The 19,283-nt window shown below is 31.4% G+C and overlaps 1 protein-coding gene across 8 annotated transcripts in view; it reads left to right on the top strand.

Moving 5' to 3' along the window:
• The window catches only part of NBEA (neurobeachin), a 612,623-nt gene that overhangs the window by 119,723 nt on the left and 473,617 nt on the right, over positions 1 to 19,283 (top strand). For all 8 annotated transcript variants that reach the window (XM_059902450.1, XM_059902451.1, XM_059902453.1 and 5 more), the window contains exons 11-13: positions 4,842 to 4,950; positions 13,448 to 13,600; positions 15,516 to 15,684. In XM_059902450.1, coding sequence (XP_059758433.1) covers positions 4,842 to 4,950; positions 13,448 to 13,600; positions 15,516 to 15,684 — 431 coding nt within the window. The remainder of the gene's footprint in view (positions 1 to 4,841; positions 4,951 to 13,447; positions 13,601 to 15,515; positions 15,685 to 19,283) is intronic.

Genomic DNA, 19,283 nt, shown 5'->3' on the forward strand with positions numbered 1-19,283 from the left:
CCTGCTGTGCATGTTTTGATCTTGAAGGGCATTAGAGTATGCATATATAGTTAAGATCACCTACTTGTCACTGTAACCTATCTCTGTTTTTCCTTTGAAGCTTTGAACTTCTTAGGTATTGGGGAGTTACATCATTAAATTTCTAAATCATTCATATATCCATGGATTATACACGATAGTGGTGCTGCCACTAGAAACATGTCCAGAAAGCTCTCGTAAAGGTGCTAGGACATTTAGAGCATTGTGATTGTTTGTTGGCTGGAATTAAATTAAAAATGAGTAGGCTTTAAGAGTTATCTCTTTTACAGTGGAGCGTTATAATATCTATTGGTTATTGATAGAGAATTATGAATAGAGATGATCAAAAGGCTATTTGGTTGTCAAACTATGTAAATACTGGTAAATGCTATATACTAACACATAATGATGTTATAAGAGGTTTGGAATTCCTCTACATGTACATATTTTAAAATTTCGTTTGCTTCATAAGACAACTTTTGACACACTACAGTTACAATTTTACAGATGTCTATTTTTTTTCTATAATATATTTTGTCAGAAATAAAATAGGCTGATAAAACATAAAATTAAAATCTGTTGCCAGACAAAGGAAGGTAAAAAAACTGTGATAGCCAGACTAACTTTTAATAGAGCCTTTAAAGAATGTTCTTAGATAGCCATGACAGTCATGAGGCTGTCTGCCTCCTTATGAGGCTGAAAGAAAAGGGAGAAGTTACTGAGGAGAGATTTCATGGCTAACGGAGGCTTAGTGATGTCATGTGCTACCCAGTGTATTTCATCTGTCCTCACATTTTACTGTACTGCATTTCACTGTTTTCCTTATTTGACTCTGCAGATAAATGTATTTTACTTATTTCGGCATGTATCTCCACTTGATGTTTGAATTGATGAATGTGACAGTTTGTGTGTCAGGGTTTATTGCCTAGGTAGGCAGTTAGGCAGTGGTCTTTTGAGATAGCATCTTCAGGAATACATGGTCTAAAAGTGACTGCTAAATGTATATGGAGTTAGAAGCTTTTGGTTTAGAACTTTCTAATTTTGAACTGTGAAGGAATTTAACTCTTCTAACTTATTGTGGGATTTTTTTGTGTCACTGGAAATTAATCGTATTGAGTGTGAAATTATCTTGGGTATGGACTTGAGTTGATTTCTTTTACAGTTTTATTCCTGCTATGATCACTCTCATCTTGGAAGATTTTTGTAGTGAAAGAAATAGCATAGAAACCATATTAGATATTTTATATATTTATTCATCTTTTGCAAGATTTCAATGTTTCTCAATACTAAATTAGGCTACATAAGAGATGAAACCTTATGAAAAAGTCAAAAGAATTTTCCCCGTTACTGGTACCTTAAATCTTATTGGAACTTAATCTACTTCTGAATTTATTCTGACAATTATTTTGCCTGTAGTGTTTCTTAAGAGATTAAAAACACCCTTATGTAAGTGGATGAAGTGTTGAATTTCAGGGGGAATCTTTAAGTTTTACATTATTAATTCCATTCTTCTTGAAATATTTAAACAGTCCATCTAGCTGAGGTGCTTTGTTTCCGTACAAAGCAAATTGAAAAGCCAGTTTCCTGTACCCTAAGAACTGCCTTTGAACTGAACTTGGGTTATATATTAAATCTTAATAATTTCAGTTATAAATTAAGTCTATCTTTATGATATATTGCATCTTTAATAAAATTCCTCAAAGATAATACAAGTTTTGGGATCATATTACATGAGTTATCTATGTCAGTTATTTTTAAAAAGGACAAGTTGAAATGGATAAAGTTATATTAAAATCAAGTCAAAATCTATATTTACATAAATTTTAATGGCTCCTAAAGGTAGTACGTATTTTTTCATTAGGAAGAAAAATGAGTCATGTTTATACGTAGTTGTTAAATATTATCCGGTATTTGTGGGCCAAGACTATTGTGGTAATTCTTTAATAATGTGGACCAGAAAGCTCTGGAGAGATTATTAATATGTTAAGTCATTAGAGGTATTGTTGTATTATTTCCTTCATTTTTCTTAAGGTATAGCCCTTTACTAGTGTGATATTTGAAATAAATGTTTCCTAATTTAATTAAAGCTCATTAAAGAATCGGAAGATGGTAATAACCCTATAGTTTATTAGTGTCATTTTCCTTAAAAGGAGACAGAATTAAAAACCCTTAACCATTCCTGAAGTAGAATTGCTACTTACAGAACATACATTATAGTACTGTCTATTGAAAAGTTTAGCAATTTGACTTTATGAGGTAAAAACCAGTTTACTTTTTGTCTATCAAGTAAAATATTCCTGTGAAAATCTGTTTCTGGGTATTGCTATACTTTTCAAAAGAATGTTCTGTGTTGTGTATACTAGTTTTGGCTGACACAGATACTTGCTTTTTGGTTTATCCTGTATATTTAGATCCTCTACAGATGAACTGATGTGTCTAGACAGGAAGTGGTATGTAGGAGATATAGGAATGGGCTGAAGTATCCTTTATATTTGCCTTTGTATCTAGGGGAGTTGGAAATAGGCAAGAATGGAGAGAAATTTTGTATGGCAGTACACAGAATTTTGCAAGTTAATTGTGAGCCCTGAAGCAATCCGATGCATTTTAGTTACTGGTAAGTTTGTTAAATTATGTTTGAAAATGTACCTCTTCGAAGATGGCCATCTATTTACTATTAAGTCCACCATGTCAAATATACCTATTTTAAAGATTTTTTGAAAAGATGTAGTATTGCTATTGCGTTGGGTTTTAGGTATAAATTAAAAATACTTTTGTTAGTGAATGCATTTGACTTTTCAATTGTTGTCATAGTTAAAATTGAAGTGAAATTAACATATGGGTAGTCTTGTGTTAATATTTTGGAATAATAAAATTAATATTTCTGATTTTGTAATGGAACTCCACTGTGTTTACAAGTCTGAGTTAATTCATTAGATGTTTGAGAAAGAGTAGTCCTTCTGACATAAAAGAATAAGAAAATCCATGGCATCTTTGTAATTTTGTATGGTTCTATATAGGAGGGTGATTTATTGTAAGAAATACTTTTTTGCATTTTTTTCATGGACCATAGGAACCATAGTGAGACATTTCTAGTCTTTCTTTTTGGCAGTGCTGATGTTTAGGAGTCTTAGTCATCTTTCCCCCTAAATCACTAACTCAGGTGTAGGTAAGAATTCCATGAACAGATTAGGAAATTGTGTAATCTCTATGCAATAGTTTTCTTTATTCTTTTCAAACACTTAGGCAGATGTATTATGTGTATCAGTGCTTAAGCAATTATTTGTGAAGTGGCTTTGACTATTGATAAAATTCATGTAAATTGGATTAGATTGCTTGCTTAATAGCTGTTCTTTACAGAAACATTAAAAAAAAAATCTCAAGGGATTCTTTGGTAGTTGTGTTTTTCTTGTAAATTTCCATCTTTGACTTTAGGACAAAGTAAAAGAATATCATTGATTTGCAATACTAGTTAACTGTTTCCTTTTTTTGTGGCTTAAAGATACAGGGCCAGTTAATGTAATTGAATTTTAATTTCTTGTAACGAAGTAGTTTATTTACGTATATACTATATTCTTCTAGCTGATATCATGTAATCCATTAAACTATCAATTTTGTAGCGATAATAATAATGTTAATTTTGCTGTTGGTTCTTTTTATGAGAATATTTCTGATTTGAACAAGAATAGCCGCATTATCAGATAAATGTGTTGTCAATCCTATAGAAACCTGAAGAGCTAGAGTAACTTTAGAAAACAGAATAACTTTAGATTCCTTTTGAGCCTTAACAATTTTCAAGTTTTCCTCATTACCAAATTTTCTTAATTTCATGTAGAAATGAGTATTTGCGCACTTAAAATATATTTAGAAATTTATGTGAATGTAAATAGACAATTTGGGGTACATTATAAAGCAGTGTAAATGGATATTATTTTAATGCTGATAAAGTCTGCCTTAGAGTCATTTATTGTTATAAACTACAGTAAGCGTATATAATGAAGGAGTATATATTTTCTTTGTTAGGAATGCTATCATGTATCGATGCTGCTGATTGAAAATTGTTCATGTAATTTTGTGAAGTAGTACATTATGAAAGCTTAATGTAATGCAATCATTTATTTTTCTTTTGTTTCTTCCTTCATTCCACAGACATATCAAGTGCTTTATGTTTGTCTGGCATATATCTTCGTGCTTTTATGTATTTGTGTATACATTGTGTAATCGATTGCCACTTTTTATTTCAATGTGACATAAATCATCTTATTTTCTTTGCTCTCATAAACTTTCCTGAGGGCATATATGGACATAAGTAACATGTTGCATATTTCTCTGGATATTTAAATACATATATATAAGTTGTTTTTAAAAACAGGTCTAAATGAAAAGTTTATTTTAGAAAATAGGTGTATTCTTCCAAGGCAATGTTGTGAACATATTTTAAATTCTCTAAGATAGCATGTTCTTCAAAAGAATATTGTGATGAAGTCTTTATTATGGAGAAGTGCAATATTTGTGGGTGTGTTTCTTACGTTAGATTTACTTCAAACAGGGAATATATATGTGTAACGATAAACTTTGATATTTTACCTCGGAATACAAAAAACTCCACAGTTATGTTTCTATATAATGTTTAATTTTAAGGAGATAAAACCAGTTTTTTCATTCTTGTGAGAAATATTCTTGCATAATGTACTAGTCAGCAAAGTAGAGATTAAATTTGAATATGATTGTTACCTTTCGGAATAATAAAATACTGAAATGGAACACTGTGTTTATGATCAATATTTGATGATTACGTAATGGAATTATCTGTACTTTACATGCAGTGCTACTCTTTTGGCATTCCTGGTTGAACTACTTAAAAGTTCAGTAGCCATGCAAGAACAGATGCTGGGTGGAAAAGGCTTTTTAGTCATTGGCTACTTACTTGAAAAGGTAAGTGAAATGTATTGATGGTTTTATTGTGTAACCTTCACAGATGGACCACTGACGATCACTAACTATATTTTTTTTCTATAGTTTCCCTTTCCATTCACTGCAGAGGCCATGTTTTTGGTTAATTCACAAACATTTTTATATTATGTACTTAGATGTATGTGTAGACATTAAACTAAATTAGGTGTTAGAAATCTATATAATTAAGAAATTTTGAATAAAAGTGGAAACTAAAGAAAAATTATTTTATCTACTTTTATTCAAATTAGAAGTATTTTCTCTTAATTATTTTTTCTAATTGTTTCTTTGCTATATTTACATTCAAACTAAGTTTCTTAGAAATTTTATCAATTTTAGTTTCAATGGATTTACTTTTTTGTTTTTGCTTTATTTTTCAGTTATAAGGTAAAAAAAATTCTGTATTTGATAGCAACAGAAACATTAGTTTTTGCTTTGTCCCTGCTTTTAATGTATTTGAATGTTTAAAGTAGCGTTTTTTTCTGATCAGTAGACAGTGTAAACAGTACAAATTGGATGGCTATGATTTTTCCTGTGTCATTTATGCCCTGTTTTTTTAATGACCTTCTTTGCTTTAGTCACAACTGTACTATTATGGTAATGAGTGCTGAGTTTCTGATTATGGTCTCACAGAGTTCAACCGGTTATACCATGTGATTTCCTTCAAAAAGTAAAGTGGCATTTCATAAATAAAAGTATTATTTTTCTCCTTAAGAAATAGCTATCACCATCACTAGTGTTCCCAAATCTCTCCTTATCAGTTAAACATTAACATTCATATGACATTCAGCTGCTCTGTAAATGGAACTATTTGAGAAATAATAGAGGTGAGACCTCTACTAAGAGGAATAAACTTATTTTTCTCTTGGGAAATAAAATTTAGAGGACTTTTGGAAATAATTTTTTAACCTCAGATCTGCATTTGAAATCCTTCTGTCTTTTTTTTGAAAAAGTACTTTTCTTTCTTGAAGTATTGTTGATCGTGGAATGATAGATTAAGTAGATCGATCATAGGCAGCATTTTTTTTTCAGTTACATTATAATTTTTTCAGTTACATTATTAAGATTTTCATTAAAGCTATTTGGTTTATTTTTTTAATCATGGAAAACTATTTTCCTATATCTAGAGTATTACAAATTTTTTAGAAGATTTATGTTATAGTATATTTTACGTGAATTACATATTATGAAATACCTTTGTGACACTGCTGTCAGCAATCTTTGTGACAAGATTGCTGTCAGGAACTACCTCTTGAATATACTTTTCATTGATTTACTGAAGGTTTATTAGCATAATTTTAAAGTGAGAATTCTTTTATACTTAAAACTTAGCTTAAAATTAGAAATATTGTTAAAAGTCTTCAAATCAAATACAAAGAACATTAAAATAATAATAAGGTTTCCATCATTTTACATTCCCGTCAGCAGTGTATGAAATTTCCAATCTTTTCACAGCCTTGGAAACCACTGTTATTATCTGTTTTTTAAAAAAATTCTAGCCATCCCTAGTGGGTGTGAAATGGTTTATCGTTTTTGTATTTGCATTTCTGTGATGTCTAATGACGTTGAGCATCTTTTCATGTACTTATTGGCTATTTGTATACTTTTTTGAGAAATGTTTATTACAAAGACCATTTTAAAAAACTATGGTATTTCTTTTTATTATTGAGTTGTAGGAGATTTTTAGTCCATATGCTAAACCTTTATTAGATATAAGATTTGCAAAGATAGTCTTCCATTCTGTGGATCACTTTATGTATTAATTTGCATTTCACTGTTGACAAATTAAGTTGAGCATTTTCATATATTTATCTTCCTTTTGGTTGTGCTCTTTTGCTAAATACCTGTTCAGAGTATTTACCCTTTTTCATTTGGGTTGTCCATCATTTTCTTATTGATTCATGGGAATTCTGTATATATCCTGGATATGAGTCCTTATTGGATATGTATCACAAATATCTCTTCCTCTGTGACTTGCCTTTTCACACTCTTAATCATCAAATGCTTTTTCTGCATTATTTGAGATAATTATGATGTTTCTACATCTTTTTCTTAGTTTAGTGAGTTACATTAGTGGATTTTCAAAATAAAATATTCTTTATTTCTGGAATCCTGTGTAGTCTTAGATCCATTCCCATTCTAGTCCTTATGCTTCTCTTAAAATGACTTATATCAATGTCACTAATAGCCTTCGTATTCTTAAATCTTACGACTCTCAAGTCTTCATCTTATTTGACTTAGCAACATTTTAGTTTAACATTCTTTCCTTCTTGAAATGCTTTCTTCAATTGTATTTTGTGACAGCATTCTTTCTTTGCTTTCTTCCTACCTCCTTGGCCTCCTTTAATTCTCTCTTGGTAGTTCCTCCTCTTCTTTCTAAAATTCTAAAGACTGTGGTGTCCTGATGCTTAATCCTGGAAACCTTTTCACTTTTCTGTTTACACTTTAATTGAGCTTACTATTCCCTTAGTTTTCCTTATTCTGCAAATACTCATTATTCTCAAATGTGTATATCCAACTACAACCTCTCCTTTGAATTCAGTTCCACTTGGATGTTTAATTAGCTTCACAGATCTAAATTATCCAAACTGTTACTTTCGATTTTCCTTTCAAATCCTTCGTCCTTTACTCTTCTCTGTCTTAGTTACTAGCATTACCATTCAACAAGTAGTTCAGACCAAAAATGTTAATTCTTTTTGACTCTTCTTTTTCACGCACTAAATTCATACTGGCAGCAACTTACGTTGTCTTAGTATCAAAACATATCCAAAATCAATGACTAGTTCCTACTTAGTACTCTACTCCTTTCTATGCCCATTGATGCCATCTTTATTCAAACCATCATCATCTTTCACCACGAGTTACTCACAGTCCATTTTTTGCTTGCAGTCAGACTAGTCCTTTGAAAATGTGCCAGATCTTACTAGTCCATCCTTCTCAAAGTAAATTTATGTCTCTCACCTCTGACATCATCCCTTACCATTCTCATTCTTTCTTTCTCTGTTGCAGCCACACTGACCATTCTAAGGCCTCTTTGCAGACCTTTCCCTTAAAAACGAAAATAGTAAGCATGTGCTCTTCTCAGTTCTTTTGCATTTTCTTTTCACATTGCTTTGGTAATTCTTTTTGTAGATATCCACATGGGTTGATTCTACACTTCATTCAGGATTTTGCTTATGACACCTTATCAGAGAAGTCTTCCTTGATCACTCTAAGTAGAATAGTACTCCTTTGGTAACCATCAATGACTGTTTCCCTACTCTGTCCATTTTTTATAGCATCAGTCTGACTTTTTTTTTTTACTTATTTTCTGCCTCCTTCCACTAGAATGTAGGCCTCAGCTTCATGAAAGCAGGGACATTTTTTTCTTACCTTATTGTTGTATCTTCTACCTAAAAGTGTGCCTGCTTCCATAAATATTTGTTGAATTGAATTAAATAAATAAAAAGGACTTACATAGTTATCTGATTACATAAAAGAATACCTTTTTCATTTTTCTTAGATTAATGTTCACCCGTTTTATTTTTTAAATAATCATCTGTCAGGTGAGTAGTATAGATAATAAGGTTCCATTTTTATTTTATCATCAACTAATAACAAATTAATGGTTAACTGTCACTTAGCTTTATCTCCTTGTCTTGGAAGATATAAATTAATTATCAAAGAAGGTAGTCGAATGAGAGGCCATCTTATTCATCATGTTTAGACTGTTTCACGAAAAAACTTTTAAGGTATTTTTGTTTTGTTTTATTTTGCCAGAATATAAATTTGAAGAAAACTTAGAGGTAATTTGATGCATTCAATAGTTTTTGTTGTGGTTAATAAAAAATTGATTCAAATAGCTTAAACATTAAGGAAATAGGCTTGCTAATGTAACTGGAAATCTAGTGATAGGCGGCTTATCAGTCATCGTCCTGGTAGGAAACAGATGCCATACTCAAACTTGGTTATTGAGAGGAGTTTAATGCACGGCTCTTCACAAGTTGTGAGCATTGTTAAGGGAAGTCAGCAAAGTTTGAAGAGATGAGAGGAATGAATGTTTAGCATAACTCAAATAGAAAGTTACTGTAACTATAGGAGAAGTGTGCCTGACTAGAGTGTGGTCTTTGATAAAGGAATATAGAAAGGAATATAGTATACTCACCTGAAGGGGTGAAGCCAAGGAGATGAATGCCCCAAACTTCATTTTCTTTCTATCCTTTAATTTCCTGCTGGAGTCTCTAACTAGTCAAACCCAACTGGAAGCCAACAGACAAGGGAGCATCCCAAGCACAGAAATAGGATAGGGAAGGTTGGAAAGTGGATCAGTGCAGCCAGCAAAACATATCCAGTAAGTTGGACTTCAGGGTTTGGTTGTCTGAGTCTCAATTATGTCATCAGAGACCCAGGTTTTTTCTATATGTCTGTTCTGCTACCTGTAGTCATGATTTTATGCTATAGCTGTTATTCTTTGTGGTCATACAAGGTTGCCAGGCAGACTTGGTGCTATAAGCCTTCACATCCGGGTAGAGAGAGAGAGAGCTCCTTTCTCCCAGTTATTGAACAAGATCCTTCCCTCCAATTTGACTGGTCAGCTTAGGTCTTGGTCTACTTTGAAACTAATATTATCATGAAAATTTTTATGCTCCGTATCTGAACTAATCATTGTCTGCCCCTGCCAAACAACAGCAACACACACATAAGTGATTCACATTGGATTAGGCTATTTGGAGCTCAATCTTGGTGTCCTGGGAGGAGCAAAATGGATACTACTTTATGATATACCTCTAACTAATTGAAATAATTTCCCACAATTTGCTTAATATATAATGCATGTTTTACATATATATATATATATATATATATATATACACACACACACACGTATGTATATATATGTATATATATATAATGTTTTCTGTAATAAAAATGAACATTTATGGCAATCCCTTCTGTTGTGGTCTGCTCTAAGTGTGGGAAAGACGTCTTTTTACTGAGTAGCAATTTCTCTCTGTAACATCCATTGCTCTTATTCGGTTTAATTACTTCAGGAGTAGATGTTATAATTGTTTTTTCTAGCTTCTCAGATTATGCTTCCAAATATGTTTAGTCACCCCTCATATAGTACTTCTTGCAAATTATGTATTCAGTTGCCATACAAAAGTAATGTCATATAGTTTAAATTCCAGAGCTTGCATTTTACAGATTTATAACTATAAATTATCCAAGTATATCTGTTTTTAAAATAGCTTTGCTTGAGAAAATGAAAGCAAATCTCAAAATAAAAAAATATTTTCAAGCAATCAAAGTAAACACATTAAAACAAAATTGAATGTCCTTCTTCCATCCTCTTCTAATCTGTGTTGTATCTTATCTGTTCTTTTCTTAATTTATTATTGAATTTGATATGAATTCAGTTAAACCATTTACTGAGGAATTATGGCAGATACCAGATGGATAAAAGATGAATAAGATAGTATCCTTTTTTATTTAAGGAAAGAAAGATATGTGAATAACGGTTACACAAAGCAGGAGGAATAAGTACTACGTGCTTATAGGTAAAGGTAACATGCTGTTGAAGAGAACATTCATTTTATGCCTGGTAGGATTTTGAGTGGGCTAATAAAAAAATACAATTTTAGAAAAATGTTTCCTGAAGATCAATTTTATAATTAAAAACTGCTATACAACAGCATTAATTGCTATGAAAAATAAATTGACATTTTATTTTAGTAATATGGAAGGCCTCATGTGATGCTTCTAGCATATCTTTTAATAACATGGAGAAAGTTAAAACTGGTTTCCAGATTATGAATTAGTTCCTCAAATGAATATGTTCATAGTGGTCAATCTGATTTTATATTACTTTAGTGTTTTTATAAACACATGACAATTTTTATAGGCCCAAATCTGATAAGACTATTTAGGAACAGGTTCTAACTATTCTGTTTCAGGGTTTTGAGCATAAAAGTAGACTGTATCAGATAATATTCTTGAAATCATTATTACTGAATAAAAATAAAATGTATAAGATAAGCTATGTGAAATTATAACCAGTGAAGGAGATGGCTGAAGCTTTAAATAACCATTGCTCTTAATTTTATTCCCCTAAACATGAATAAAATAAAATATTTTAGAATTTAAAAGCAGTATTATTTTTTATTAAAGTTCTTTTAAAATGAGTGACCAATCTGCTTTTTTTTAACTCAAATATTTATTTGTCTTTGTCCTCCTCCCCCCTTGTAATAACAGTTATTTGTTAGGACCATTTCCTCTATCTTATGAAATTTTCATGTAAAGTTATGCTGTAAGGCTTGGTTTGAATTTTTTTGGACTATTGCTGATCTACTCACCGCTGGTGTTTTGTGAAACACATAGCCTACTAATAGAAAATCATTGCGAGCCTTACTCAAACTAGTTTAAATGCCACCTTCTCAGTAAAACCTCTTTTAACCTCCCTTCTACAAATTTTCTATTCACTTCATGTTCTTTTCATACACTTGTTATATTTAACATGTTACATATTTTACCTTTTTAGTTTATTTATTGTATGTCCTTGTCTTCTCTTAGAATGTAAGTTCTATGTGGGCAGGGTTTTTTGGGGTTTTTTTTTCAGTTTTCTTAACTACTCTTTCCACAGTGCCAAGGAGAGTACCTGGCAAACAATTAAGTGCTCAACATGCATATTTTCTGAATGGCTAAATGAAAAGCATTGAGCTGTACCTTTAAGGGAAATGCAATGGATGCAAGGGTTTTACAAGTTAAAGGAGCATGATAGAGAAAGCAGGTGAAGCAGTCTGGCGTGTGTGAGAAATTGGCCCAAAGAAATGCTTTGTTTGACTCAGTGAAAAGTTTTTTAATTTTGAATTTTATTTCATTTAGGTACCTTAAGCAGTCCTCACTACTCTTTATTGTCTCCTATCCTAATTCATACATTGTTGTTAAATTCCTGCATATTGTAGTCATTTGAGTTTGTTACTCCTTATGTAGAAGTATGGAAAAAATGCATGGCACGTTTAGGTCAAATTTATTGAGTTGCCCTTTTTAAGAGCATGATGAATGTAAGCAAATCATATGGGAAGTAAGATTGGTAAGAGAATTTAGTCCCTTTTAGACCTTAATTATCTTATACTGATATTTGGATTCAATCAGTGGATCATAGAGATAAAGATGTGATGTGACCTGTGCTTTAGGGTTGAGTGTAGGGGATTCTTCAGGGTGGATGGTGATACTATAAAAAGTATCAGAGCCGACGAAAAAAAACGATTTGCATAGGAAGATATATTTTTTGATATTTGAGTTTGAATTACTAGTTTTTATGAAGAGCATTTTCTCTGTAATATTTTCATCTGAGATTATACTCTAGTGTAACATGTCCAATTAAAATATAATGCAAGCCTCTTATGCTATTTAAAATTTTCTGGTAAGCAGCAACAGGTGAAATTAATTTTAATAATATATTTTATTTAAACTAGTATATCCAAAATATTATCACTGTAACATAGACTCAACAACAACAACAAAAGTAATAGTTATTTTGCATTGTTTCTTCATTCTAAATCTTCAAAATCCAGTGCATACATACTTACAGCACCTATCACTTAGGTCTAGCCACATGTCAAAGGCTCAGTAGACACCTATGGCTAGTGGCTACTGTATTGGACAGTGCAGCTTGGAGGTTTGGTTTGAATTTTGGAAGGTATGTTGTTTATCTAAATACCATTGGTGATAGGTTACATACTGTGATGACACTTGAAAATTCTAGATGAGAGTACTCAGCATAGAGATAGTGTTATATTAAGCCGTGGAAGCATAAAATATCATCTAGGGAGAGTGTATTTATGAAGAGAAGACCAAAGAAATAATCTTCAGCAGTTTCCATCTTTTAAGCAAAAGACACTGAAGAGTAATCTGAGGGTCATGAAAGCCAAAGGAGGACAGTATTTCCAGGGAAGTGAGATCCTCTTTTTCAAATACTATGGATTTGAAAGGTTGGGAATGTTTTATGTGAAGCAGGATGCATTGCATTTGTCAATGTGCAACTCATTTTTATCTTTTGGAAAAAATGATTCATTGGAATGGTAGGGTCAATTTATTTTCACTTTGGTTTCGAGCTAGTGAAAGCACTTCTCTTTCCCAATGTCTTTGTGTGTGTGTGTGTGTGTGTGTGTTTGTGTGTGTATGTATTATCATGATAGTAATTCTACTCCATTTTAATTTTCTAAGATCTTTTCTTGTTAGTCAATTTCTAAACAAATGGAATGAAACCATTCTTATCCATAACTTACTTTATTTCTTTAGCTTGAGTTGAGAGCGGCATTGTTCAACCTGAGCTGTTATTTATAGTTGTTCTAGAATGGGCCATAAATAACAAACTATCATTTAGAGAATTATCTTAAAATCTTAGGCTTCTAAATATAATTAAATTTTGAATAGCAAAGAAAGTATAAAAAGTTATATCTGTATATTTTCAGCTTGAATTTCTGCTTTCTTTCTTTAGTCATCAAGAGTTCATATCACTAGAGCTGTCCTGGAACAATTTTTATCCTTTGCAAAATACCTTGATGGTTTATCTCATGGAGCACCTTTGCTGAAGCAGCTTTGTGATCACATTTTATTCAACCCAGCCATCTGGATACATACACCTGCAAAGGTATACATTTTTATCTCATTCATTTTATTTTAGTGTAATGTTATAAATTATAAATATAAATTACAGTTATTGGATCTAAACTATCCAGTAGAAAGCATTTGGATTTTTCAGTTTATTTTACAGTCAGTTTGAAGCAGTTATGTTAGGTAGTATTAGAAATCAAAATAGTAAATATTAAAATAAATGAAACTATAGTTAAAATTTTTTTTCTTATGGGGTGATGAGAAAGTTCTGGAACTAGATAGTAGTAATGGTTGCTTAGAAATTGTTGAAGCTGTACTTCTTACCCTATACAAAGGTGAAACGCACTTAGTTTTAAGACCTAAATTTGAGAGGTAAACTATAAAGCTAATAGGAGAAATCGTTGAAAGATATCTTTGCAGTTTGGGGATAGCCAAAAAGTTCTTAAGTAAGACCTTCAAAACGTCTCTTTTTAGGGGGAAAATTAGTGCATTTGATGATATCAAAATTAAAAATTTTGTTAAATGATCTTCAGAGACAATGTCAATAAATAGATGATAGATTAGGAGGTTTTTTTACAATGTCAAAAATTATCGAGGCAAGAGGAAAACATTGAATATGAACTGAAAATTAGATATTAGTATTGCATAAATGTTAAATTTACTGAGTGGAGGAATTGTATTATGCTCTCTGTAGGAGAATGTCCTTATTCTTAGGAGATTTACTTTGAAGTATTTAGTGGTGAAGTGTCTGAGTGTCAGCAACTTCCTTTCAAACATTAGTCAAAATATATTTATACATCTATATCTGTAATGTAATAGCTATAAAGCAGATGTGGAAAAATACTAACAGCTGGTAAATCTATTATGATAGTTACATAACTTTTTTGTTTGAAAATTTTCAAAATAAAAAGTTGGAGAAAATAACAATAACATTCAGAATGTACAAGGAAGTCTTGAAAATCAACACTAAAAAGATAAAAAAATTAGGCTTGATGTAATGACTGCATTCTGAAGTCATTAGATGTGATTCATACCTTTCCAAGAAAGAGAATCTGGCACACTGATTATTAAGACTAGGAAAAGAAAAAATAGCAGGTAACTAATTATATCATGATAATTGTCATCATTGTGACTGGAAAATTCCTTGTATTGTGAACATAGAGTTTTTATCATGATATGTAAAAATATTTTTTAAAAGAAATTTATACATAAAATTTTTTTAGATATAAACATAAAATTTTTATTATTTTGCATACCTAAATTTAGCCTCCTTATATTCTAGTAGAAATCAATAATGAGGGACATTTTCATGAATTTGAGCTGCATTATATAATTTTCAAATCTCCCACTTAACTTTAAAGTTCTAATTTTTATTATGGTTTGTCATTTTAATTATTGTGCTAAAACTCAGACCTGAAGTTTGTTCACTCTTTAAACATGGTGTTTAAACTTGCCATCTGTATACTTACATGCTAGATTCTGATAATGTGGCAATAGGTAAGAAAATTTGAAATTACATGAACTTTTAGGATCTATGACAACAATATATATTTTTTTACAAATATGATATAGCTGGCTGATGTTAGGTTCTGTTCCTTTGAAGTGCTGCAGTGTACTTTGATTAAGGGCTTTAGTCTAGTTGGCCTTTTAAATAATTTAATCTTCCTATTGGATAATTTCAATGGAATTATTGAATCATTTAAAATTATTTTATTATTAATAACTATTAGATTACCTTTAGTAAAATTTTATTAGGATGTGTTGATTCCAGATTATTTTCTTTTTATAATATAAATAACACTTAATAAATAGTTATATTTCACCTCATAATAAATGGTTCTTTCTTGGCCTTTAATGATTTACGTTTGAATTAGAATAGAATGTATATTTATAATATAAACACTTGAGGCATTTTAATTTTATTTTAATGCTTTGTTAATATTCTGTACTAGGTTCAGCTTTCCCTATACACTTATTTGTCTGCTGAATTTATTGGAACTGCTACCATTTACACCACCATACGCAGAGTAGGAACAGTATTACAGCTAATGCATACACTAAAATATTACTACTGGGTCATTAATCCTGCCGACAGTAGTGGCATTGCACCCAAAGGTTTAGGTAAGTACAATACTTCTACCTTGTCTGTACTATGATTGTTCTATATCCTAAGTACTATTATAGTGAACATATGTGCATGCTTATGAAATTAACACTGAGCTATTGTCTTTCTTGTGTAGTAGACTGGTATATTGAGAATTATTTGTGATTAAGAAGAAGCTTATAGCTTTCGTATTAAGTTTTTGGAATAAAGACAGGTGAAAATAAATAATATTGTACCTTTTAGCCTATATGGTTGTTGTGATATAATCATAATATTAAAAACAGATGAATGATATCGCTCATGGCCAGTGTGTTCTAATAGTCGTTTAAACAATTTGAGATTGTTGCCTTCCTTTGTATTTTTTCCCCAAACTTCATTCTTTGTTCTAAGTTAAGTAGAAACTAATTTAATTCTTCAGTGCATTGTGTTGTTTTAAAAATATTGCCGATTTTCCTAATTATATGCTCATTATAGAAAATAAAATAATATAGAAGAAAAAAATTGTTCATAACCCAAACCCCAGGAGTAATTACTGTTACAAATTGGGTGTGTGATCTTCCACTATTTCTCATTGCATAAATATGTGAAATATATTAACTCTTTTACAGAATTCAGATTTTCTTTTCTTTTTCTTGGATCTACATAATAATCTAAGAGGATACACCACTTACGTGTTTCCAAAGTTTTGATCCTATAAATAATGCAGTGATCTATTTCTTTGTATATAATTATTCCCCTCCATCTTTGATTTGTTTACAGTTACTGAGAAAGGGTATCCTGATAAATATTGTGAATTTTTTCAGAAGTGTTGTACTAGCTTACAGTTTCACCAGTGGTATGTTAGTGTGCTTTTTTCTCGGCATACTCATAATAGCAATTACCATTTTTTAAAAATCTTTTTGATAGGGTAAAATGACATTTTACTATTCTAATATTCATTTATTAGCTTACATTGTCTTTCATTTTACTGACGGGCTTTTAAAATTGTGTTATTCACACTCGGGTTTATATTCTGTCATTTATGGTTTTTTCCCATTGCTTTTAGACTTAAGAATGCCTAAAATTAACTGAATACTTAACATGAGTTAGAATCTGTGCTAAGCACCCTACATGTTAATCTTGTTTAATCATTTACATGTAATGTATTTATATATATATATATATATATATATATATATATATAGACATATTTACACATACACATAGGGCTATATCTATATATAACTACATTGTTAATATCACTCCCATTTTGCATTTTAGGAAACTGAAAGTTGTTACAAAGTAACAGAACTAAAATTTGAATCACGTCTGCCTGACTCAGAGCCCTAGTTTTTACGATTACACTCTGAGTTTTCTCTACTCTAGACAAATCATATGTTCACACATATTTACATCTGCTTCAAAAAATTAATTTCTAATTTACAGAAAAGTTGCAAGAATTGTACAAAGAATTCTTATATACCCCTACCATATTTCCCGATATTTTATATTTTACCATTTAGACTTTACCATTTTATTTCTATGTAAATATAAACATGTACATAAACATATGCATTTTTTTCTGAATAAATTGAGAATAAATTATAGGTATGATGCCCTATTTCTCCTAAATACTTTAATATTTATTTCCTAAAAGGTAAGGGCACTCTCTTGAGTTAATGAAGAGCAACCATTAAAATCAGGTAATTAACACTAATACAATACTATCATCTCATACAAAGCTCCCATTCAAATTTAACCCATTATCCCAATAATATCCATTCTAGAAAAAAAAGTCTTTCTTCCTTCCCTGAATCACAGTCGAGGATCATGCATGACATTTAGTTGCCTTGTCACCATAATATTCTTCGATTAGAATAGTTATTTTAGTATTTCCTTGTCTTCCATGGCCTTGACATTTTTGAAGAATACAGACAATTTTTTAGAATGTCCTTTAATCTGCATTTATTTGATATTTGCTCATGATGATTTAGGTTTTTCATTTTTAGAAGGAATCACACAGAAGTCATAACAATGCTGTCTCAATGTTATCATTACAAGAGGCACATGATGTTGAGTTGTCCTATTATTTTACAAGTGATGTTAACTTTTGGTGTCTGCCAGGGTTCTTTACTGTAAAATTCCACTTTCTCCTCTGTAATCTTAAGTATTTGGTGGAGAAATACATTGAGACTACATAAACATCCTGTTCTTCAGCAAACTTTTGCCCACTGGTTTTAGTTCATTGATGACTCTTGTCAGAATTGATCTTTACTGTGATGGCTGCCAAATGGCAACATTTTCTGAGATATTTATTAGTTTGAATTCTACGGTAAGGAAGAAGTTGTTTTTCTCCTCCATTTACTAATTTATTTGTTCATTTCTTAGTGTCAGTGTAAATTTCATGGATTCCTGTTTAATTTGGTGTTATATCAACAGTTGGCACACTTTCTCTGCGAAGGGCCAGGCAGTAAATATTTTAGGCTTAGGGAGCCATAGATCTCTACTACAAGTGGTCAGCTCTGCACTGTATTGCAAAAACAGCCACAGACAGTACGTAAGTGAATGGCTGTGGTTTGTTCCAGTGAAACTTAAAGAAAAAACAGTGGCTGCATGGATTTAGTGTAGAGGCTATCCCCTGAGTTGTATCCTTATTTATTTTGATGTTCAAGTTGTACCAGATTTGGCCAATAGGAGCCCCTTCACATGAGTCTTGGGTCTTTATGACAAACGTCCATAATTTTTTTGTACTTCCTTGCTTTCTGGTGTAGGATATTTTTGGTTCATCTTTTATTTTCCTTATCTCAGAAGCCCTGGTTTGTTTTGTAGATATGGTTTTAAGAAACCAAGATCTGGGTGATAGGTGTGCTTATTGTGTTTATTGCTCTTTAGGTGTCATTGCTTCTAGGCATTCTTGTTGGACAGATCTAGGAAATATAAGCTTAAATGCAAATACATATATATGTATATGCATACATCTAAACTGATCTATCTGTATTAATAACCATGAGTTCACACAAGTATCTTCAATCCCAATCCGAAACCACATGGGTCAGTCTAGCCTCAAATTGATTATTTTTACAACTTTCTTCCTTCAATATTGAGAAATCTGGCTCCCATTATCTTTAATATTTTTAATATATTTACTTATTCTACTTTATGAAACCCACATTCTTACCCACACACCATCACCTTCTCAGCTTTGACATTGCCAGTTGGCTCTGACCATCTTCGGTTCTGACTTAAAATGGTCCTTTTCACCTCCTTGGCCCCTATTGTTTCTTTACCACTGACCATACTACTGGCCTCTGTTGTCTCCTCACCCTGACCCTGAAGATCCTGCCAGACTTAGTTGCCTCCTTGGCTCTTTCCAGCCCCTTGTGTCTCCTTGGCCTCTGCTGCTTCTGCAGGTCCCTGTGCCTTGTAAATATAATGAACCTCGTATGAGTATCACCAAGCTTAAGGAATAGAATATTACCATAAGCCTGTATATATCTATCCTTGGTCAGACATTTGTCCCATTTCCAGGCGTAGAAATAACCCCATCTTCAATTTTATGTTTATTATACCTTTTCTTTTCTTGAGTCTTTATTATTTTTTACTGTGCTTTACTGCTTTGTTATTTACATTGTGTAAT

This window comes from Balaenoptera ricei, chromosome 18 (assembly GCF_028023285.1).
Source record: "Balaenoptera ricei isolate mBalRic1 chromosome 18, mBalRic1.hap2, whole genome shotgun sequence".
Lineage (NCBI taxonomy): Eukaryota > Metazoa > Chordata > Mammalia > Artiodactyla > Balaenopteridae > Balaenoptera > Balaenoptera ricei.